The following is a 24,716-nucleotide window of genomic DNA, read 5'->3' on the forward strand; positions in this document are numbered from 1 at the left end:
AATGAAGAATAAAGTGAGACAAGCTGATACACTTTATTAAGTACCAAAGGAATGAACCCAGCCAACTCCTGAAAGATACGATTAAATCGAAGTCAGCAATCCGACACAGACCTAAGTAAATTAAGGTTTAGAACTATATGTGTTCATACAGTCTTATAATGATTGTAACCGTGTATAAACCAGGACGGACCAAATAAAATAAAGATAGAAAAACACATATGCTTTCGAATATTTTACGAGCTGTTAGTGTTAAACAAAATTATTTCAAACACTTGTCAGTACCACTCATATGTCAAAATGGATGCTAGCCCACATAATGGTTTTAATTCAACACTGAATCCGCAAAAGCTTATACCCGGACAAAATTCGTCAGGGTGGCATCTCAGGTCCCTGTTACCGAGAATCTCAACGATATAGAATAGCGCTTCTCTTTCCGACACTGTTTCCGTGTACCGTTAGGTTCTATCCCCCCCCCCCCCCTATTCCATTCCTATTATGACAGTCTACAGTACGTGATTTTTCGTGAAGTTCGGTCCCAGATTCGAATCTTGGCAGGTGACACTGCTCTATGCCGCAAGTTCGTCTTCGAAGACCCTATTTATGGTGCAAACTTAACTTAAATTGAATATGCGTGCATTGGTTTGGAAACTATATACCAAGCCAACGAAGAAGACTTTGAAACAAAAACCCTACAGGAGGGTGCAAACATGTGTCCTTCAACAAAGTTCTTAATCATCTCCGGCATACGGCTCGAGTTGATTCCCTCTCATGGTGGCGTTACAACCTCATACAATCTTCGGACTTCGGACAAGCCCGCAACATCTTATGCAAGCCACATTTTTTGTCTTGCTAATGCCATCCTCATGGAATGAACTTTCTGAAGGTATTTTAAGTATCTGCCACCCTTTAAATCTTATTTGAATATGAACAAAACTATTCTGATCTTCTACAAGAAAGACCATTGATGCAAAGCATCAAAGGGCGCCGTTTAATAGTTTATCCATTTGTTATATGTTGAAAAACAAGAAATGTCAAGGCCAACAAGCATATTACAATGCATCGAACTGCATCCATGAAATTCTCAAAATATTCGTAGTATTCTGCTTAACAACATAGGCTAAAGCATTGAAATTGGAGAGTTTCAAGTTGAACATTTCATTAGGGGTGTGGTACATTAATGAACACGACAGAATTAGGGTGCTTGTGCACTGTACTTTTTGTCATTGCCACCTATCCATATACCAAGTTTTATTTCAATACCATGAGCATTTTGAAAGTAATGCTCTGGCCAAGAAAAAGAGGCAAAGGGCAATAATTCTGTAATTAGCTGAAATACAGCTATAGTCATTGTGCACTGCACTTCCTCTTGTTGTGCTTTACCATTGAATGATGTTTAATGAAATTCCAAAAAGTAGTTTTCTTGTTATGCTACGGACAGGAAAAGGAACAAAGGGAATAACTCTTGCAATTCGCTGAAATAGAGTTATTGTTCTTGTACACTGCAGTTCTAATCATTTAGGGGTAGGGGGCAAAGTCACCATGCTGGAATGACAACTTGAAGGGAAGAATAAGTTTCCTGATTATATGGGGAATTCATCATAAAGAAGTGACATGAAATAACAATTTTTGTATTACTTTAATAAACATTATCATTTCGTATGAAAGTTACAAACATAAATAGAACATAATTATTAAACTGTTATATAAAAAGAGAACATTGTTCACTAGATGAAATGCATTTATAACATTACATGCCTTGTTTTTAGCTGTTTAATAATACTAAAATGTATGAAATTGGACAAATTGCATAAAAAAAACTGGTCAATGGAGTTATAGTGTTAACTTCTCCATTAAAATGGTAAAGAAGAGTTGAAAATGGATGTTTTTAGTTGATAGTGATATTAACACAAAAAAGCATGTGTCTTATAGGACAATGGCAAATTTTTCAAATATGATAAAAATAATGCATACAAACTGAATATGTATTAGACTATGCATGAAAGAAATAATACTGTTTCTATTTTTCACAAAGGTTTTGAAATACAACAATGCACATATAAGCATAAATAGGCCAAATATGCACAATTTCACTTTCCAATATGTTTACAATATGTACATTTCCGGCACATGATATTTCAGATATTTCAGGTAACCAATCGGAAAACGTAAACGAATCGGGAACAGTTATTAAACTTATTTGTCGAAATAATGTTTTGAAGATAAATTGAAGACTATCTATTCAACCATAAAAAGCATTTTTAACACCCATGCAATCGTCACCCATTTGCAGTTTTTAATCAGTATAAAATAACAGTAAAACCCAACTGTCAACCAACTTAAAAACCGCTCCTACCACTAACTAAAATAAATTCCCATTCCATAATAGGCGCGCACTTCAGTGCGGCGCCAACTAGTATTTCCACTTATTGATATTTCATGGTCAGCCTATTGGCAAGTTACCATGCCCTTTAGCAAGCCAATGAACGAGTTTGGTTAATTTGAAATATATTTACATACATTGCAATGCCATGAGAAATGAATAAGTTTTCACTGTTACACTCTGATGCAATTTAAGACTTAAAGCTTAAATAGCATAACTGGTAGATCATTTTGCTTTTGAAAACAACCTGTACATTTTTTGCGCAAGGAAGACGGTCCAATGAATACAGTCCATGCGTTGTCACAAGTTACAGCAGAGTTATACATGTGGTAATCTGATAATTTTAGGTCGAAAATCCTGCAGTCACCAGTTTACTCTCGGGCTTAAAGAACTCGTGTTGTTTTAGGCGACTTGGTTGCCTTTTTATCGGCATTTGGCGGATTTGTAATTTTTCCACTGCATGAAACACGACAATGTTTAAAAACACAAAGTGAATGGACAAATAATTTCATGACTCATATAATTCGTTCACACATGTCTGACTGATTCTAGAATTTCTTGCTCGGAATACACTTTATACTCGGTAAACATCGGTAAGAAACGGTTAATACGCAAAGGGACACTTGTTTGGCACGCCGTTTGCACAATAATTCATTAACCCTATGATATACAGGGTTTGTTCTGATAACCTAGGTAATGGGGAAATATTGTGCAAACGGCGCGAGAAACCTATGATATCAACAATATCTCAAGCTAATTCGATAACCTAGGTTATTACGAATTCATGATTCTGCAGACGGCGAAAACTTCGTTGAATAATGCTTCACAACCTGCATACATCAATAACATTTAATAATAGCAATTAATGTTTGCTTATTTTTGCATTTTATATACATGCAGATACACACACTATTACATAGATATGTGATTTTAAGTAATGCTTGTATATGTTATGTTGTATCAGTTTTTAAATGCATATTGTTTAAATCATGGAATGTGTAGATGTATTTTTTGTAAGTGAATACCCCATACAGCAGTTGAACAATCCCATGTTTTTCCTTACAATGTCACTTAAGAGCGTATAGTTAACATCGCCTGTATTCAAACTTTCAATACAGTAATGCTGGTTAATTATTCATCGTAAACAAATTCCACAATAATTGTAAGGCGTTACAAAACAAATTTTGTTTTCGGTATCACTGCCAAGGGCTGGTCGGTCGGTGTCTTATTTTATAAATCGGTGGAATCGAAGAAACTGTGTAAAGATTCATACACTTCCACGCGCTTTAGTCTGGGTCAATATTAGGCGGATCTACGAAACTTAAATCAAAGTACTGGAAGTACTGGAAGTACTGCAGGCGCCGGTCGGCAAGATGACGACTCTATACTTGGTCATGTTGCCTGGACAGGCTGATTGAGATGTTTCCATGATATGAACAATATTTGCAGCATATGGAATGTGGCTAGGGAATGTAAATTTCACAATGAGCAAGAAATGTCCAAACTAAATTGATATTATTGGTACGACGCTTTAACAATAATCATGGACACGAAACGTTCGTGGTAAGTACGGTTCAAAAAAACTATATTAGTTTGTACATTTTCTGAAACTTGCATATATTTTCAAATTGCAAACCTTTTACTTTGTAGTTGTTCTCGTCCGTCGGATGGAACTCATTGACCAACTTTGTCAGGCGTTTTTCAAAAATGTAAATACTCTTTTTCATTTAACAGTCGGTGAAAGACCGAGGTAAATACAATCATGTAATTGTAATAGTACCATACTGAACACTGAACGTTATAACTGCCACATGATTTCTAAAAATACATATTAACATTCAGGATTACCGTCCCAACAAATTAAAGTTTTCAAAAATTAAAATGTAGCAAAGAAACTGCATTTATAAAGTTAATAAAATAGTAAAACAATTTTAGAAGCATTTTAGAAACAACAGCGTATTTACATTCAGTAATGTATAAACCTGAAAGTGTGTTGACTTCTCGATACGGTTTACACTATCAGGTTGCTTCTTCCGCACTCTCAGTGAAAGTGAAATAGAAAAATATAAATTTCAAGCTGTTTTTGATAAAAAAATTGTATGAAATAAAAATGAAACCTTGTTTTATTGTTTTTATTGCTTTTTTTAATAAAAAAAGCTTAAAAAGGACATGAAATATGCAGAAAAGTTGTCTGTGAATTGGGATCGATCGGACAGTCCCTTTTTTAAATGGACGAGCTTAAATGTATATTTATGTGCTTGGGTTTTTTCTCGACTTTTTTTTCACCCAATGCAAGAAACAACTGGAGAAAAAACCCAAATGGGAGAACTATTAACTATTAGAGAAAGTGCATCGGTGGCAATAAAACAAGTTAGGATCGGGCGCAAAAAAATGATGATTGGTCAGTTTTTGTTCTTTTTATCATTTTAATTGCCAGTTATCATAAGTGAGGTCACACAAAAGACACAAAACAAATATAACAAAAACAAGTGCATGCGTAATACACAATATTATTATAACAAACCTCTATAATAAAAAATTCTGACATGCGTTCAAATTAGCATGTAATTGTACTACTGATATTTAATGTTCAATTTATTCCAATTCAATTTATTTATCTTAATTCCCACCCAGCATTGATTATAATTCAATGCAACAATTAGCAAAATCTCCAAGAATTTAAATAAACAACGTACAGAAACAAATGGAGAAACTTAATTTATTCAGAAAATTATCACCATAAACAAACAAAAATCGAATTTCAATCAGAGGACATGAATATAATAATATACACTTTAAACCACTCAGTTTTCCATCGGAAATGAGTAAAACATATCAAACTAAAAAAGGAACAAAGCAACAGAAAACAAATTTACAAAAGCAAAACCGTAACCATAGTGTGTGAGTAATCTGCTGGAGGCTAATGCGAATTACGTTATATAGTGTATGGATGTTTAACTGAGGATATAGAAATATGGACGATTGTAAGTTGTAGATATTACATTTTTATTTAAAATATATTCAGACCGTTGGATGATTTGCATTGAATGTATAAGCTGAATAGAATACGTTAGGACCACAACATATTTTGATAAACGTTTAGTCTGGTTTTACATTAAAACTTAATTCTGTAATTTGAAAAACGTACTTATTTCGACAATAAACCTAGTTTTGAGACGGAGAGTCATATGAAAGATTCTGACTGGTTTGATCCAGAATTTGTTAATGCTCCTTATGTTAGCAAATGTAAATAGGTTATATTTATGCGAACACAAAATGAATTATAAGAACATTATACGCAAGGAGAAAAATGCATTTTATAGACGCAAAATGTCTGAAATAGAGAATTTGAAGAAAATTAAACCCAAAAATTTTTGAAAATATTTTAAAAAAAAAGAAAGAAAGTATGTTTAAAATAAATATGTTGTATTTACACGTTGACATGAAATATGAACAAAATATGTAAGCATATATGTAAACAATGTTCATTTTACAAGACTGAATAAAATGTCTGTTCCGTTCTGTAGAGTGTAGTGTATTAAATAGAGGACAGTGATGGTAGTGTATTAAATAGAGGACAGTTCTGTTTCACCTTTCGAGTAAAACAATGCTGCCCTGTGGGTGTTTGTAACGCTGGCTATATCTCGGGTTCTAAGCAATATTATTATTTATTTATTTTTTAAGACAAACTACATTGGCCGGTATTCATAAATCATGTTAAGTCATTTCTTAACTGAAGTTGATTTCTTAAATTCTCATCGTCAAATAAAAAGAAAAGTATAAGTGATTTTAGAATAAAAGTATGTATATTCAATCAAATAAACGAACGTAAAGAAGTTCAGATATTAAGTTTTTATATCAAATTACCAGTGAGATACTTAATGTAAAAAATGACTTAAGTTAGAAAATGTCTTAAGATGTTTAATGAATCCGGCCCCATGAATTCCTCCTTATATTTAACATATTCGATAGATTCGATCGCTACATCATAAACCATTGTTATGATAGAAGAATCCTATTGATCGTGGTCAACAGTAGGTTAATATAATTATCCGCAGGATTATAACACTTATCTAGTTAAGTAGGCAACATCTGTTACAATATGTTTATTGTTTTAATAATAAATATATTATTTTATTATTATGATGATGATTACGATATATTTCCCTTCTGTTAAATTATTTTAATTTCATTCCCTAACCATAAAAAATGAAAATTTGATGAAAATGGATATAGTGCTGGTTTAAGTGTTAATAGTGCATTTCAAGTGTTTTATCCCCTCATAAACTGCTTTCGAACCATACACAGGAGTCGTAATTTCACTCATAACCGCGACCTTTAGTCACGGAGGAGAAGATGTCTTCAGTGTTATATTTAAATTGGAATCATAACTTAACATTCCGACAATGTTTACCACCGAGAGAATACATAAAAGATCTGCATTAACTCAAAGAAAAATGTTTGCAGTCACGGTTTAAACCCAGGTCAACCTGTATTCCTTGTGCATGGTTCTTTAAGTGGTATCCAGCAATGCTAGAAATCTGATTGAGAAATCCCCGCTGTTCATGAAACACTATCCATACCATTCATCAATACTTTGGCCTTCGTCTGTGTGTGAAGTGAAGTGTTGCTTGGGGTTAAAAGTTATTGGTTTATGCTATTTCATAGTGAATGAATGTTTGAGGATATAGGAAGATGGACGATTGTAAGTTTTACGTATTGTATTTAACACGTATTCGGACCGTTTTATGACTTCCAATATGAATAAAAACTAACAAATACATGCATCATGTTAACCTGTTGTTCTGACAACATTCAAAATGTAGTGTACCTGAAAATAAAGTTAGGATTATAGTCGAATTAATCGTTTCAAGACTAAGATGCACGATGGTATTTAAACGATACATCAACGATCTTCTTGTTATTGAGTGTATAAATAAGAGGCATTAGTCAGACACTTATTTAGCATCGTATGTAGTTTATCAGGTTAAAGAGCCATCTGATAGTTCGATACATATGTTATCGCTATAGCTATGGTAGTAGCATTCCATTGATCGAGGTCAAGGGCATGATTATCTATTTTCTATTCGAGTATTGGCTACTACCTGCTTATCAACTCAATAATAACATCTGTTTCTTTAGAAAGTTATTCATGATCAATATTTGTGTTAATATCATCCAGTGTTATATTTATCATTTTTGTTATTATAATCATCATTATCATCATCATCATCGTTGTCGTCGTCGTCGTCGTTGTCGTCGTAGTCGTCGTTGTCATCATCATCATCATCATCATCATCATCATCATCATCACCACCACCACCACCACCATCATCATCATCATCATCATCATCACCATTACCACCACCACTTCCACCACCACCAACAACCACCATCATCATCATCATCATCATCATCATGATCGTCGTCGTCATCCTCATCAACATCATCATCATCAGCAGCAGCAGCAGCACCACCACCACCACCACCACCACCACTTCCACCACCACCACCACCATCACCATCATCATCGTCATCATCATCAGCAGCAGCACCACCACCACCACCACCACCACAACTTCCTCCACCACCACCACCACCACCCCACCACCATCATCATCATCATCATCATCATCATCAATCATCATCGTCATCGTCATCATCATCATCATCATCATCATCATCGTCATCAACATCGTCATCATCATCATCTTCATCATCATTATCATCATCATCATCATCATCAAAGTGCGCAACACTTCTTGTACGGGTACGACTAGACAACTTTTTGTTTGTTAACGTCATCTAGGTATGTTTACATGTTATAAGGAAATAATTGAATTAACGATAGCAAGAGGAAATTTATTTTAAATGCGAGAATACGCGTGCTACATGTTTAAAGAGATATCTCGCAAACGACGTTTCGACCAATGTTGACTTTAACATGTACGTGAAGCGTTACGTACCAGTACACGTACACGCTAGGGTTCGCAACCTCCGGGATATTATCACTCGGGGTGCCGGAACGGGAGGGGCCTTTAAACATGTGAAGTGAGCCCGATCTGTGTGACAAGAAGTCATCAATATTGTTTCCTTCTCGACGTAACGCATATATTTAAGATCAAATATTTAGGTTTACTTAGCCTTTTGTTATTGAAGGTACACTTAATGGACATTGCACAATGTTTGGCATTTAAACATGATTTTTATCATAACCATGAAGCAAGCTGAACAGTTTGTTAACATGGTTTTTGCTACAAGTGTTACAAGTGCATCCAAGCTCTTTATGGCAAATGTAAGTGCATATTAATAGTTTGCTTTAAATATAACATTCAGTTGTACTGGGGAAACGGTGTAAACAGTACTGGATACATTCTTATGATACACATAATCCCCCCCACACACCCACACACGCACCCACACACGCGCACACACACGCGCACACACACACACACACACACACACACACACACGCACACACACACACGCGCACACACACACGCGCGCACACACACACACACACACGCACACACACACGAACACACACTCAACACACACATACAAAAAAGAAAAAAAGTAAAATCATTTCACCAACTCTGAGTAGTACTGCCACCTATGCGTCGTGTCATATAACACTTAAACAATGATAATAAATCTGATATCGCTTGCACAAAGTTCACAGACTTTTCTAATATTGATTTTGTTGTATCTTATCCTTTTTATGGAATAATGAAAATGTCATCCTGTAAAAAAAGTATCATCAAAGAAGCTTTTTCAAATTTTATTTTTATCATTTATAGCAGCATTGAATGTCACTCTAATTAATTGTAACATGACACCTCATACTCTATATACGGCCAAAGTAGAATGCCTCCTGTACTTATCTCAAATTACAACGGGTAATCAATGTCTTACGAACAATACAATGTTCGTTGCGTTTCTATGTAAATATTTTGATGGTTACCGATGATTTATCGGATCCTCATAAATCACTGATGTGCTAGTGTAAAATCGCCACAGCATTACGGACCTATATTTGAAAGTTTAACGACCGGACGGACATACGCTATGTCAACTCCAGGTAAAATATTTCTATGTTTATCTTAAAACAGTCGATATACATGTACCATCGTTCTGAAACGTAACAGGCTTCGTTTTAAATAAATTTCGTTCAGCTCTAACGTTTCAGCTTTAACAGACTGCTGGGTATTGTTCTGGAGTGCTGTAAAACCTTCGTCATTTTTTACACTTACGAAACCAAAACTGTGCCGTTCAAATTATACAAAACAAAATACAGTTTAGAGGTATACTAATAACATTATATTTTGACCAATGAAAAGAAGTATTTCTGATGTCTTCCAGTACATTAACTTCAGTGCATCAGCAGTCAGCCGTTTTTGTTTTATTTCAATCAGGTGAAGCGGTAGATATAAACTGTTGCTGACTGAGATAGCGGATAGTTAACACGATATGATATAGACCACCTGCAAACTTAACTTGTACTTGCACAAACTAAACGGTTATTTGATTGCGACGCATATAACCATTTATTTGTGTTAGTACATACTAACAATGTTTAAACATTACCAAATACCGTCAAAATTTGCATAACATAGTATTTGAAAAAAAAATAATCTCATTTGGACAACCTATTAAGATTTGTAATTGTTATGTGTGTTGTATTGTGCAAAAAGTAAGGAATTCAAACCGTGAGGCGGCATGTATATATATCAAGTTTCTTTGCATATTATGTGTGGTGTCACTTTCAAAACGATTTGAAGCGCTTATTATCAGCGCTTACTAAGCCTTAAACTATCCTTTTTTACACCAAACATGTTTAAAGGATAGCACAGGTACGAGTATTGTTCGAATTAAAAGTGAAGGCCAATTATAAAACGATAGTTTAAGCATATTGTTGGTCAAACAATGGAGGACATTATTATTTCATACGTAGCCAAATTGTAATAAAATATTTTGCTCAGATTTTGTATAGGTAAAACTTTTTTTAAAGTCAAATACTGGACGTCTGGACGGGACGAAATTAAACTGAACAATGACCAGATCGGATTCACACCTAAGCGACTATGGGTGACTGCGCATAAAAGTAGTTCCCATAATTATAACATTTTAGGCTAAAATGTGGTAAATAAAGACGCTTGACACGTTATGAATATGTTCTTATCTTTTTGTTTACAGGCGAATACGACCCCGATGAGATCCCAGGCCGTAAGTATTTGCTTTTCATATTTTAGTTGATAACATACACATGCATAAAAGTTTCAAGCACGGTGTTTGCAGTCTTACACATCAAGCAAAGTAGAAAATGTCACCATGGAACTGCACTAGCGGCTAAGGTGGGGGTCACCCGGTGCCCCCTCCCCATCCGTAAATTATCCAAGCTTACCTTTTATGTCAATATCGGAGAACAAATAGTAAAGAAATGCGCTCAAAATGCACCATTTCCGTCTAGAAATTATTAAAATTTTCTGCGGGCAGTACCCCCACCCCCTTGCCAACATTTCACTCTATCTAAGTTACGGTTCCGGGGGAGAGGTGAATGTCATAAACGGTGTGCCCAGCAGTTATGCCCTCTCACGTCAACTTCTGGATCCACCCTTGAATGGTGCGATGTTGTTCAATGGCAGACTGTATGCATTATCTCCAAGTGTCTTAGGGAACCTTTAATGAAACTTCGTACGAGCACGTGCTGTAAGGATTCCAAGTTATTTGCCGTTTCCTTAAAGCTGCATTCCCACAGATTGAACGTTTTGACAACTTTTTTTTTGTCTTGGAACGAGTCATTATTTTTGTGGAAATCCATGGAAATCAGTTATATAAGACTGCTGACAAAAAATGCATCGCAGAATTTTATATTTAAATTCAAAAATTAATGTTTTAGGCATTTTTCTTAAACCGTTAGTAACCATAAAATATAAATTTTCGAACGTAAATATGCAAATCTGCGATTTGATCTTTTGTCAGCAATCTTTTATCATTGGTTTGTAGATATTTACGCAAACATTTGCTTTTTCAAGACAAAAAATAAAAAAAAAAGTTGTAAAAATGGTATATCTGTGAGAGTACAGCTTTAAGATATTTCTAACGAATCGTACACCTTATTTTCGAAAGTCTATGTTACTGTTTATTTTCTAAACGAGTAAGTTTTCTGACCGGGAGTGGCCCTGCATCGACTAGTCGTTTTTATATACCAAAGTTAAATGCGAACGTAGTGTTCAGCGCGAATGGCCCATCAAATGCCTCTATACTAGCCAGTGCGCATGCTCTAACTTCTTATTGACTCACTTTATGTAAAAAATAAATGAATAAATGGAAATTTGGCGTATTTTTGTCTTTCTACAAAAGCGACATACACCAATATAGACCGGCTTGACAGAGAATTCCAGGTTCTCCAAATATTTTTGCCTATCTAGCGACCCTTCTTTCTTTGTAGATGTAAGTGGAAAAAGAACTGATTTTTGGCCATAGTTAACTTCGATTAACAACTTTAAACACGATCATGAAAGGTGTATATTTGCTTTGTTTTATTCAAATAAAAAATAAAGCGGTATATTCAGACAACGTTTAAATATTTGCACTTTGATCCCTCATGATTGTATAATGTGTTTGAGGCAAACAAGATTGATATCACATGAATGCCATTAGGTTGATGTACAATAAACTCACGCGAAATATTTAGTTTTATATTTAACCTTTAGGTACTTGACTTGAATAATACTTGTTAATTAAGATATATCTAAGACATTAAAAATACATATTGAGATAGAAAGTTGTTGACGTAAAATGTTCATAAGTTCCTAGGTCTATAATTATGATCCTTTTTATGATACTTTTTGTCCTAAATTGAACCGAGTTTCTTTACCAAGCCCCTGAACATAAATCAGGGGAAATTACTTTTGTAGAAAAAATTGGAATATAAAATTGAACATGTTCATTTAAATAAATGCATTTACTTAGGATACTACATAAAAATAATATCGATCAAATCGAATACAAAAACAAGTGTAGGGTCTGGAGGTTAATAGGGTCGTCGGGTTAATGGAAACAACGATGTGTGTTTTTACGCCTTATCTATTCAAAAAGCCCCTACTTTGCCCTACTTTTCGATTTATCTATCTTTAAGAGTTTCTTAGATGTTTAGTATATTTAAATATCAAATTCATTGATACCCCATGCAAACTGATTTATTTCTGATTGCCCTGGTCAAAATAAGGTACTATTCAACGTTGCGCAATGGCATTGGAGTAGACCAATACGTATTATTAATATTGAATGAGTATAGAAAAAATCTCAATACACCCTCATAAATAATTTGCCTCATTATAGTATCACATTTCGTTTGCCCCCAAAGCAATACGACAGTTGATTAATAGTTCGTTCTGCCTTTTGATGTGTTTTGACGACCATTCACATTGTAGTGAATGCAAGATTTTGAAATCATGAGGTCAATGTTTTCGGTACGTTTTTTTAAACGAATATAATTGCCCTGCTGTATTAAGCTATTGATACCAGAATTTTTGAGGAGGGGGATCACCGCAAAATTGTTCATCTCGAGAAATGTTGCATGCGGTGAATTTCATTTTTAAATGTTCAACAATGTGTACTATAAATGTATATGTGCAGACATTACGTACATGTATCTAAACAATTATAAAAGCGAATATGTTAAGATATGCATCATACAAAATGCAGAAATGCAAACACCATACAAGTCTCATTTGAAAAAGTCTTTGTGCAAAATATGAACGATTGACAACATGAAAAATAATACATTTAAGAAATTTTCCAAATGATAATAATTTTGAATCCCTTCTCCCATATACATGGTTGTTGACACACTTATCATAAAGGTTGTTTTTTATTGTTGGTTTTGATGGAAGTCATCGGAACAGTTTTCTTTACTGATTTGCTAGTATTCACAACTGTTAAACGGTTAACTTTCACTTCAAAAACCTGACACATAAGTGTACAATTGCAAAATGTGTTGTAGCTACCTTAGCTCAGTTTTATGATCCGTGATAATTGTGTTCGTGCTTGGTACAATCTAAGCAAATAAAACGTAAAATATCTTAATTTACCTCATTATTCAGAATGGGCTCCTGGAAGCGTTGCTGATGAGTTAGAAAAACTGGGTGATAAGCCCCCGAAAGGCGGGAAGGGACGTCATGGCCAGAAGAAGCCCAAGGACAAACGAGAGAACCCGGATTTTGAGGACATGCCGGGTTATGGTGGAATTGCCTTTGGGAAGGATAGTAAGTGAATGTCTGTTATGGGGAAATTGCCCTTTCCAATGATAGTAAGTAAAAGCTTAGTTTTGTGCATTTCGTATCTTAAATTTAATTATGTTGTCTGCTCAGCATGGAAGACACACTCGGATAACTTAATCCGGCGTCCTCGTCGCCGTCGTCGGCGTTATAATTCAAACACTTGCATTACTTGTAGTTAAGTATTCAAATTTGATGTGTTCATTATCAGACCCATGTTGACGTCGGAAGCTTAAAGTTCCAGGTCATGGTGACCTTCCTAGAAAAACAATGGGCGTTCCCGATAGTGCGACAAATCCGATTCGCTATATCTATGTAAAAAAAGATATGTCAGAACAATCATGTTTTCTTAGATATTGTGTGTATAAGATGTTTGGCGATATTTTCCTGCGTTTCTATACTACTGCCTAATATTATGAGAACACACCTTTATACCTGTGTCATATTTTACTGTTTATCATGATTATTTACATTCAAGTGGTATTTCATTACAGCGGAGTTTAAACCGCCTGCCCCACCGTCAGGGCCCTCAGGTGACCCCCCAAAGATGGACTTTCCCGAGTACGATATATTTATTTGTTCATTCTTTTCCTAAAAAAATAAAATTGCACAATTTTGAAAATAAGAAAGAAATTCCACTAAAAATAAGACTGGCACCGTAATATTGTTTGCTGATTTCATTCTTTATTCAATTATTTTCAACACCGTCAGTATTGCCAATATCTTTGATATGCTAAAATGTGTTCATTTTAAGTTAAAAGGTACATTCACTGTGGTGTTTTGAAAAACATTTTTGAAACACATTAACGAATTAATTTCTTTATTCATTTTCACTCAACAAGATTATTTCGCACACACTCAGTCTAGGCCATACGGGCAACTGTTTTAATGAACCCCTCCATTATCCGGCCATTCCATTTTTTAACCTAACGATTTTACTATATAAAGTATAAAATTATGCATTAATCTAACGCGGCCCTTATAAGACGGTTACTTATATGCCCTTCAGCCTTCCAAAGTTGTCGAAGGATGACTGCCAGGAGGCTCTCAAAAAGTTTGTAGAAGGACAGATGTGCTATGGATCCAAACCTGCCAAGGAAATGGAGATCACTGATGTGAAAGGAGGCCTGGCTTTACATGTAAGTGCTACACAGTATTAGAAATATACATCAAGGTAAGAATGATAGTGATTTTATGGACACTCAAAATCGAACTTTAAATCGCTCTTGTGATTTTTTTTAATTAAACTTAATGATGCCCCAGTTAAAATTTTGAACAATATATAAATATCTAACTCAAACATTTTGTTAATTAGCGAGTCCCTTTGCTTAATCTTTAATTAAGTCTCAATATATTGGACAACTAAAACAATACTCAAAAAAATACCATTGGATTAAAGTGATACTCGTATATATAATCAATATAAATATTTTTAGTGATAAACCTTTAACAACATAAACGCACACATATTAAACTGACTGGTGGGTCTTTAAAGAGTTAAGGCGATCAACGATCGTCTCATAAGGTAGAAAAACCATGTTTTCTGCACTTTTCTTTCAAATTAAACACGGTATCCATCATAAAAACAATTTTGATATTTATTCATCCTTTTCGGTAAATTAAAACAATTGTATTAATTGGGGGGTACTGCTAATTTGGGAGTAAGAGTGCATCTTTAAAAAGACCGACGATCTAAATTTGTGAAACACAAGAAACGGCCTGTTTCTCAAAAGAAAGGCCCGTGGAAACAGTCAGAAGCCACTCAAAGTAGTTAAATGAAATTTACCAAATGAAATTTACCCATCTTTTCAAGCTTAAAATGGAGACGTTCACCGAGAACCGCTCTACCAAGAAAAAGAAGAAGCCGTACAAGGGTGGGTCGGTGGACGGACCGGAGAACGGGGAGCCACCAGCACCCTGGAACGTGGCATGTGACTTTAAGGCCGAGTTTAAGGACGCTAAGGTCAAGAAAGAAGTGCCCCACACTGCCAAAGTTAAGGTAAAATATGTGTTGTTTTCATGTGTCATTTCGTAGTTTTTAAAAGAGCTGTATATGCACACACTGTCAATTCATAGCATAACATGACATAACATTTATGTCAATTCGAACGTAAACTTTGACGTCATACTGATATTTATATGAAGGTCATTGAAAAATGAGAAATTAACTACCTGTATATTGCAAGAGAGAAAGACAAGTTTCTGATAAAAAGCTTAACCCATTTGACCATTTATATTTGGAGGAGTTATTGATAAAGTTCTGGGTGTCGTTTCAGTAAAGATATCGATCGTAGTCAATTTTAGTCGTGAAGTGTTATTATCTTAGTGTCATAGTCTCATTGTCTTGCTACACATTTGAGTGAATTCTACATGAGCCACTGATGAAAATAGACACAATGTTGCCATATTGCCATTTGTAACGTTTATACAGGTTTAAGATAATTGTGGTAACGACTAAAATCATTTGTTGAAACGCCCCCCCCCCCCCGCCACTCCCTCTGCAGAGAAGTTGATATACATACGTTTCTATTAAGACATAGTGTATTATTATTTAATTTATATACTTCCATATACAAATATAAGCGTATAATACCACACTTGTATAGCTGTTTTCTTTACATAAGTGTTGTCATCTCATTATTGTTGTTTTCTATGTCACAGAAATGCAAGGACTGTAAGGGAAAGGGGTATGAAAAGTGCGATGATTGTGACGGGTGGGGCAAGGTCGAGTGTGATCAGTGTGACGGTTCGGGCGTCGTAGATGAAGTCAACTGCCCGTTCTGCATTGGAGGCAATAAGAGGTGCGACCAATCTTGGTTTTTGTTATATACTTTAAAGCTGCACTCTCACGGATTGAACGTTTTGACAACTTCTTTATTTTTGGTCCATGGAAACCAGTTATATAAGACTGCTGACAAAATAACAGATCGCAGATTTTTATATTTAAGTTAAAAAAATGGATGTGTTATGCATTTTTCTAAGCCATAAAACATTAATTTTCGAACGGAAATATGAAAATTGTTTTTTTGTCAGCAATCTTATATCATTGGTTTGCAGATATTTACGCAAAAATTTGCTATATCCAAGACAAAAATTTAAAAAGTTGTAAGAATGGTATATCTGTGAGAGTGCAGCTGTAAACTGTATTTTGCATAAAACGATGTGTCTGTGATAGTTACTTTTATCTAAGTTCATTTTTCTGTATTTAAACAACACATGTATATATCAGTTATGCATGTGATTTGTTAATAATGCATCAAGAACTTATGAAAATATTGTACCTATGGTTATTAGAAAATATTATTTTATTTTATATAATCAAAGCACTAAAATCACTCTCTATAAGGGTAATTTGAGGTGTTATGAAATATGATTGACATATCAAATTTGAACACGTCTTCGTTTTATCCAGAGTTTTATTTTATTTTCAACGTATTATTTCATCGTCCACAAACATTTTGTATATGTAACGAAAGTGATTCAAATACACTTATATCTTCTTATGGTATTTTAAGTGCTCAAGTACTATTTTGTCCATTATAAGGGATTTTAAACTTCAAATCGTTTGTAATCGAATATGCACCTTAAAAATGTATCCGAAATAATGTCATGTTTAATGATAACTAGAAATCATTTAATTCCAGATGTATGGACTGCGGTGGGGATGGCCGTGTAACCTGTGATGATTGTGAAGGATACAAGAAGCTCAAATGCTTTGTCCAACTCAAAGTGAAATTGTAAACATTTTGCATTAATGTTCAGGGGCCAAATGTATAAAACTGGTTAACTTAACCGCCGGTTATTTTTTGGTTTGTTTGCAGTTGCAAGCAATTTCATTGGTCAACACGCATTATTAAATAATATTGACCAATCAAAAACATTTCGACAAACTTTAACCAAGCTAAAGAAATAACCGGTTTTATGCGATTGGCTGCTGGTTTGTTTAATTTCATATTGACTGTTAGCTCTAAAGTAGTTTTGGATTTTGTTGAAATCACCATTTACTGTAATAATCCTCGCTATTTGTTTTATTATAACTATATATGGCAAAAATAATTATCGAGTTTCAAGTTACCGAGGCTTTAAGATTCCGCCCGTTCGAAAAAATGCCTGTTTCCTGTATGTGAAGCTCAAATTGAATCAAAATCTGAAGGATTGTAATCTGTTGACCTCAAACAAAGGATGAACCTAAATACGATTGGCAAAACTTACGGTTCTTATTGTTCTCAACCAATGATCAAATGTTATTCCAGTATTAACCACGACGACGAGTATATCTACGAGACGACTGATCTTCCGGACGAGCTGGTTGCTAACGTCGGTGGCAACGTTATCTTTGAGGAAAAGCTGCCAATGGTGTGAACTACTTCGCTGTTTATTTTTCCTTAAAACAAGCTTATAGCTGCGTCCTTAATAAGTCTTTTTCGAAAATGAAATGATATAGTGTATTCTAAGTTCAAAGATTTGAACAAAATATGTACGTAAATTTTGAGAACATGCATGTCATTTCACTAAATATTTACATCTATTTGATCAGTATCATGTATGGCAAATCAACAATTTCAGGTCTGGCCTATCACTGGGTATCCAGTCCCTGAAATCAACAAGAAATCGCAAGAAATGGTCAGCACTCACAGTAAAAAGTGGCCCAACGAACTTATCCACCAACAGGTAAAATGACCCTTCAAACATTTCCACATTCATGTATTCAGTGGCAAAATGACCACCGAACTTATCCACAAACAAATGGATAATCCCAAAGAGATTATCAGCAACCATGTAAAGTGGCCAAATGCATTATACGCAAACAGGTAGGTGGCCTAAGGAACTCATTCACAGGTAAAGGCCAAATAAAGTTACCAACACATAGGTGAAATAGCCAGATTAACTTATACACACGCGGGTAAAGTATGATAATGAACTAATTAACAAACAGGCAAAGTGACCAAATGAATCTATCCACAAACAGGCAAAGTGGCCAAATTAATCTATCCACAAACAGGCAAAGTGACCAAATTAATCTATCCACAAACAGGCAAAGTGGCCAAATGAATCTATCCACAAACAGGCAAAGTGGCTAAATGAATCTATCCACAAACAGGCAAAGTGGCTAAATGAATCTATCCACAAACAAATGGATAATCCCAAAGAGGTTATCAGCAACCATGTAAAGTGGCCAAATGCATTATACGCAAACAGGTAGGTGGCCTAAGGAACTCATTCACAGGTAAAGGCCAAATAAAGTTACCAACAAATAGGTGAAATAGCCAGATTAACTTATACACACGCGGGTAAAGTATGATAATGAACTAATTAACAAACAGGCAAAGTGACCAAATGAATCTATCCACAAACAGGCAAAGTGACCAAATTAATCTATCCACAAACAGGCAAAGTGGCCAAATGAATCTATCCACAAACAGGCAAAGTGGCTAAATGAATCTATCCACAAACAGGCAAAGTGGCCAAATGAATCTATCCACAAACAGGCAAAGTGGCCAAATGAATCTATCCACAAACAGGCAAAGTGGCCAAATGAATCTATCAACAAACAGGCAAAGTGGCTAAATGAATCTATCCACAAACAGGCAAAGTGGCCAAATGAATCTATCCACAAACAGGCAAAGTGGCTAAATGAATCTATCCACAAACAGGCAAAGTGGCTAAATGAATCTATCCACAAACAGGCAAAGTGGCTAAATGAATCTATCCACAAACAGGCAAAGTGGCCAAATGATTCTATCAACAAACATGTAAAGTGGCCCAATGATCTTGTTCACAGACAGGTGAAACCAATTTCGAGTTTGCATTGTTTCCTTTCTTACGTAGGTTGATTGTTCTGGCATTGTCAAAGTCAACTCAATTGTTTTCGTCATTATTGTTAACTGACAAATCTTTACTGCTGCAGAAGTTGCATTTATATACTTTTGATTTGCAGTATTTTAAAAAATATATTTGAGACAACTGTTTCGGTACTTTAAAAGTTAACAACGATGTCATTAATAACGATTTCAGCATTAACAATGTTCTGAACAGTCGACCCATTATTGATTTCATTTATTGCACACTTTTCAACAATGTACTTGCAAACGTTAAAAGGAAACAGTAATCATTGGAATGATTCCATCTTCGAAGTACAATATATTTAAGGTTAATATTTACACAGTGATGCCATTAAATTGTTATCAGGCATTCAACTTTACTATACCTTAATTACTTCCTACATTTGAGGATATAGCATTATTTACATTGCTACGCTAGGGTTTTATTCAGTGTACATTCATATGATTCAATTAACCATATGATAAAATGATTTGTTTTGGAGTAAACCTGCAGGGGCGGTCCCATGAGTTGACGTTAGGGGGCGTGACTTAGGGGCGTAACCATATGACATGCGCCCCTCCCTCAGAACCTAAAGTTTATGACATAAACTGTTTGCATGTGGGTTTCGAGTCACTCCCTCAAGAAATTTTTAACCATCCGTAATCGGAAATGGTGCATTTTGAGCGTATATTATTCCTTTTTTTTACCTCCCGTATTGAAAAAAGTAAACTGTGACGATTCTAGAGGGGGTTTGCGCCGGATGCGCCCCGTTCTTAATCCGCTTGTGATCTGTAAGAATATTTATTAGTTCTCAAAATCCAATTATTACATTATTTGTCTAACAGAGACAGACGCTGCGCGGGGTACCGGTGACCGAGGTTCACTACAAGTGGGATGATCAGAACCTCCGGTACTGGATCTACGGTACTGAGCAGAAGATATACGCCCCTGACTACCCCCAGCAGTGCTGTTGTGGATGTTCCATCATCTAGACACGCAAGCGCTAACGAGTTAATGATGGATTTGATCATCCCACGTGCGACCTATTCCGTTACTTTCTATTTACGACGGATAACAGAATGGGTCAGTCGTTGGTATAAGACGATGGATTTGAAATGAGTTTATGCATTCTGCAGTATTAATTTACAAATTGACCAATACGTTACATTTTATGTGTAATTGTTATTTTTAAACGTGTTTTTACTTCCATTGTTCTATTCTCTTTGTACTCGGTTAAAACCGCTAAAGGTTAATTGAACTCAATTTTCATTTGTATGAAAATTACATAAGCATTAAATGCATATATAAACTACAAGATACTACTTAGTCTTATCATCATTTTTTAAAAGGAATGATTGCCCTGTGAACTGGTCTATTTTTATTCAAAATTTCGAACATTTAAATTCTACAGTTAACTGTTGCGCTATGTACTGTCAGATCGGCCTTTTTTCCTGTGATTTGTATCATTTCTGTTAACGCCAAATTGATTCATTTGTATACGGGATGGCGATGTTTTAAGTGCTTTTTTATACATAAAACCTCATCAACGTAAAGACGCGAATCAACTAATTTAAACAAAAAGTAAACTGTTCCTTCACTGAATGTCAAAAGGTATTAACACCAACATGATGCTTGTATGGTCTATGATGTTTGTGTGTTGTGTCTCTCGTTCAGTGTATTTTGGGCCATAGCCCTGTGCCTCTAAAAAGGTTTTTTTTTTTGCTTAAATTGTCGACTACTGGGCTTGTCCCCATTATTGTATTTGTACAATTACAAATATTTAAAATGACAATCAAATACATCAGTCATACATGCAGCTTTTAACAAGTTAAGACATGGCTATTATATATCATAGTTGTCCAATTAATAGTCAATCAAATGAGTACATTTCGTTAATATGAAGTCTTGTATTGTATAATTCTCGAGGGTAATATCTATTTTTAGAATGTGAGTGTGAACACTATGTGTGCACGTGCTTGATGGTATGAGTGTGTATGTATATAAATGCAATTAATGAAAACCAATCAACTATATGTATGTGTTTTTCTCATTTATTTGATTATGCATTTAATTTCTCATTTAGCTTTGTATTATGATATATTTGCTATGTATGTAAGGCATAAATCGCTCGCGAGTTTCGAGACTTCTAGCCTATATTGTTCCAATCGTATTTTAACAATGAACTATTTGTTGGATTTCGATCGAAATGAAAATAAAACCTGTTTTGCTATTAATTTCCATTTCATGAAAATTATAATGCTTGTGCATGTTCAATGTAAAACATAACATGCTATTGTACATCTACTGTGATTCTTCATAAGATTTGAATATAAAACAAAGATTGGACAATAAGAATAGCATTCATATCTCTTTCTCAATTTTTATACGCTTAAAACTCAAATAATACAATCTTTTTTACAATCTCACTTTATCCATATATATTTCCTGATATTATTATTGTATTCTGATAATGATTTTAATTGTGATATGGTGCCTTTTACATAAATTGGTTTGTGTGTTTTTTCTACTCTGCATTGTATGTTTTATGTATAAATAATACTCGAATTAAATCTTGATTTTATCTCATATTGATTTATGTTGTTGATACGTGGCTTTATGTTATTTAATGTCCTTCACAATCATAAGAAACACCGTAAAAGAAGTGAGGTGATTTATTTTTTGTAATTGGATTTTATTTATGCCCTTATCAAATCTGCAGTTGGAGTCATACAGGAGACTGCAGATGACTAAATAAATCTGATCCGTACACTTTGATTCGTTCAGGATCCTGAAATTTCTAGTAGATGAAAGTAGTACCTTTAAATGCGAGTTTAACGAAACGGAATTAAGTAGGGACGTTGGATATATTAGGGACTTTCGACTGAGGGAGATTCCGAACAAGTGGGATTTTGACTGGCCCGGTAACAGCGCCATCCGGTATTTAGACTTGCCAGTTTTTTGTAAAACGACTTTCGATGTTTGGAACATCGAGGGATTTTGACAAACTAATCTCTGCTACGGCAACCCTATTTGCAGTTTGACAAAACTTCCTGTGTGAATGCCACACCCCAGCCCCTCCAGGATGGGACAAAACACTGATAGGTGCATTACACCAAACACCACTACAGTCGCCAATTAACTTAACGTACAGGAACTTTATATTTCGTCTACCACGTAGTTATTTAATTTTTGGTCCGGGTTCATTAACTTAATTACAACTCAACCCGTTGTTTGGAAGTGTTGGCAATGTTGCCTTAGGTCAGTCAAACCAAGACTGATGTTTTCATATGTTGGACGTATGTTGCGCTTCTTCCAGATTGTATATAACTGTGTCATTATGTTGCACCATCACCATTTTACAGAAGTTGACACGATGAATGTTCGAATTGAAACATCATTATGGTATGGCACACAGTTACACTAAAATTACATTTGTTTTAAAATATTGTACTGTACGACGATACATTTACACAACCTATGATGAAGAAAACAACAGGAAAACAGAAACAGTGCAATGTAACATAGTTACCGTTCATATAAAAATGGATATGCAAAGTAATTGAGCCACGAGTTCTTACAACATCAATTACGGCCCTTTCCCAAAATGTCACATAATCGGCAAATTGATAATGTGTTCACATACGTTGTGAAACCAAATGTCATATTTCATTTGAGTAGCTGAGAAAAGATGATTACTCAGAAAAACATTGAGACTGAATGAACTGAAACCTTTCCATATCGGTCTTAGGCTTATAATATGAACATTTTAAATACATTCGGTTTGTAAACTAGTATAATCATAATCGTTCAGGTACATGTATGCTCACTATATGTATATACCGTCACAAAATAATCAGAATTTTGCGGTTAAAGGGAGGCGACTGCTATTATTTGAATATGTTAAATCTAGACGGTAATCGCCCTTATTAGTTAAAATTGATATATTGTAGCTAAGGGAAGTGTATGTGTTTTGACCATTGCAAGTAAAAATTAAGTTTTTTTAAACCATTGAGCGTAGAGTGAATGTGAACTTCATCCAGATATAAAATGACTGATCAGAGAGATAATTCAGGGATTTAAAAGTAGAAAAAGGAGTTGCACGGGTGAGTGGATCTATAAATCATTAAAATCATATTACTGAATGGACAATAAGTTTTACTACTATAATACATTAAGGTTAATGAAACACGATACAGACCAAATCGTATACGCATGGCGGTCACTGACAAAGGAGTCTGGGTGACAAGATTTGTCTTAACATGGGAGGTGTCCGTTGCTGATGGTTTCTTTTTTCTCCATGCAGCTTATAACCGGCTATAAGCCCGGAATTTTCCTCAGCAAAACAAGCACTCGGCATCCTGACACCTAAGGTTTTGTCTATAGTTCCTGCTCGCATTAGCATGCAAACTGATTTTTTCGCGCTGCGGTGTCAAATTATCTTGAATGAAGACTTGGTTACCAATCTACTCCCTGCTGTTTTGTAATCGTTGACGACCTTTATAGTTGGTAGAAACCAGTATTCAGTGCCCATTTTGAGAGGCCATGGGAAAGTAACTTAAGGTGGCGATCAAACCCACAACTAAATATTTCCTTTTAACTGAGATTTTGTGAAAGAAATAAAGCTAGTTTTCTGAAGCTGGTATTAACGAAATCAGAAAAAATATCGAAATCAGAGAAAATGTGGTACCGAAAATCGAAATCCGTGTCATTGTATCCACAAATTAATGATTAATTAAGTCATATATAGCTACACGTGTCAGGTACGCATTTTGCATTGCATGATTAATGATTAATTAAGTCATATATAGCTTCACGTGTCAGGTACGCATTTTGCATTGCATAATTAATGATTAATTAGTGGATGGAATGATGAACAATGACGTCGATCATGGTTACAACACATTTAATGTCAATAAAAACATTTTATTTCCATGGGGTCTATTAAATATTTGCCCTGTGTCATTGTTTGTGATGTTAGCGTGTGCATATGGGTGTATGCGCGTGTGTATGTGAACGCGATGCCAAACAGTCACTTCAGAATTATTGTCCTTGAATTGCTTAAATTGCACACACATGTTGTCCGCACTGCAACTCGAGAAGCCTCCGTTCAATAATCACCAAACCTGTACAATACGTGTATGGACAGACTATCTTAACCAGTTCCAATATCAAGCCATGACGCCCATGTCGCTTCCGTTTTACGAGTCTTGAATTGCTTAAATTAAAAAAAA

The 24,716-nt window shown here is 34.9% G+C and overlaps 1 protein-coding gene across 2 annotated transcripts; it reads left to right on the forward strand.

Annotated features, from left to right (window-relative positions):
• The first annotated feature begins 6,976 nt into the window (after positions 1 to 6,976).
• On the forward strand, positions 6,977 to 22,071 carry LOC128216404 (protein SSUH2 homolog). 2 transcript variants are annotated; one of them, XM_052922964.1, is made up of 11 exons: positions 6,977 to 7,085; positions 10,577 to 10,606; positions 13,489 to 13,650; positions 14,157 to 14,223; positions 14,672 to 14,801; positions 15,476 to 15,661; positions 16,324 to 16,463; positions 17,307 to 17,399; positions 17,916 to 18,018; positions 18,229 to 18,333; positions 20,331 to 22,071. In XM_052922964.1, exons 1-11 carry the CDS (start codon positions 7,076 to 7,078, stop codon positions 20,475 to 20,477), a joined length of 1,173 nt encoding a protein of 390 aa, XP_052778924.1. In that variant the 5' UTR covers positions 6,977 to 7,075; the 3' UTR covers positions 20,478 to 22,071. The 2 variants fall into 2 exon arrangements, with proteins under 2 accessions (XP_052778924.1, XP_052778923.1); XM_052922963.1 differs by lacking the exon at positions 6,977 to 7,085 and adding an exon at positions 9,283 to 9,461.
• Positions 22,072 to 24,716: the final 2,645 nt, after the last annotated feature.

This window comes from Mya arenaria, chromosome 14 (assembly GCF_026914265.1).
Source record: "Mya arenaria isolate MELC-2E11 chromosome 14, ASM2691426v1".
Lineage (NCBI taxonomy): Eukaryota > Metazoa > Mollusca > Bivalvia > Myida > Myidae > Mya > Mya arenaria.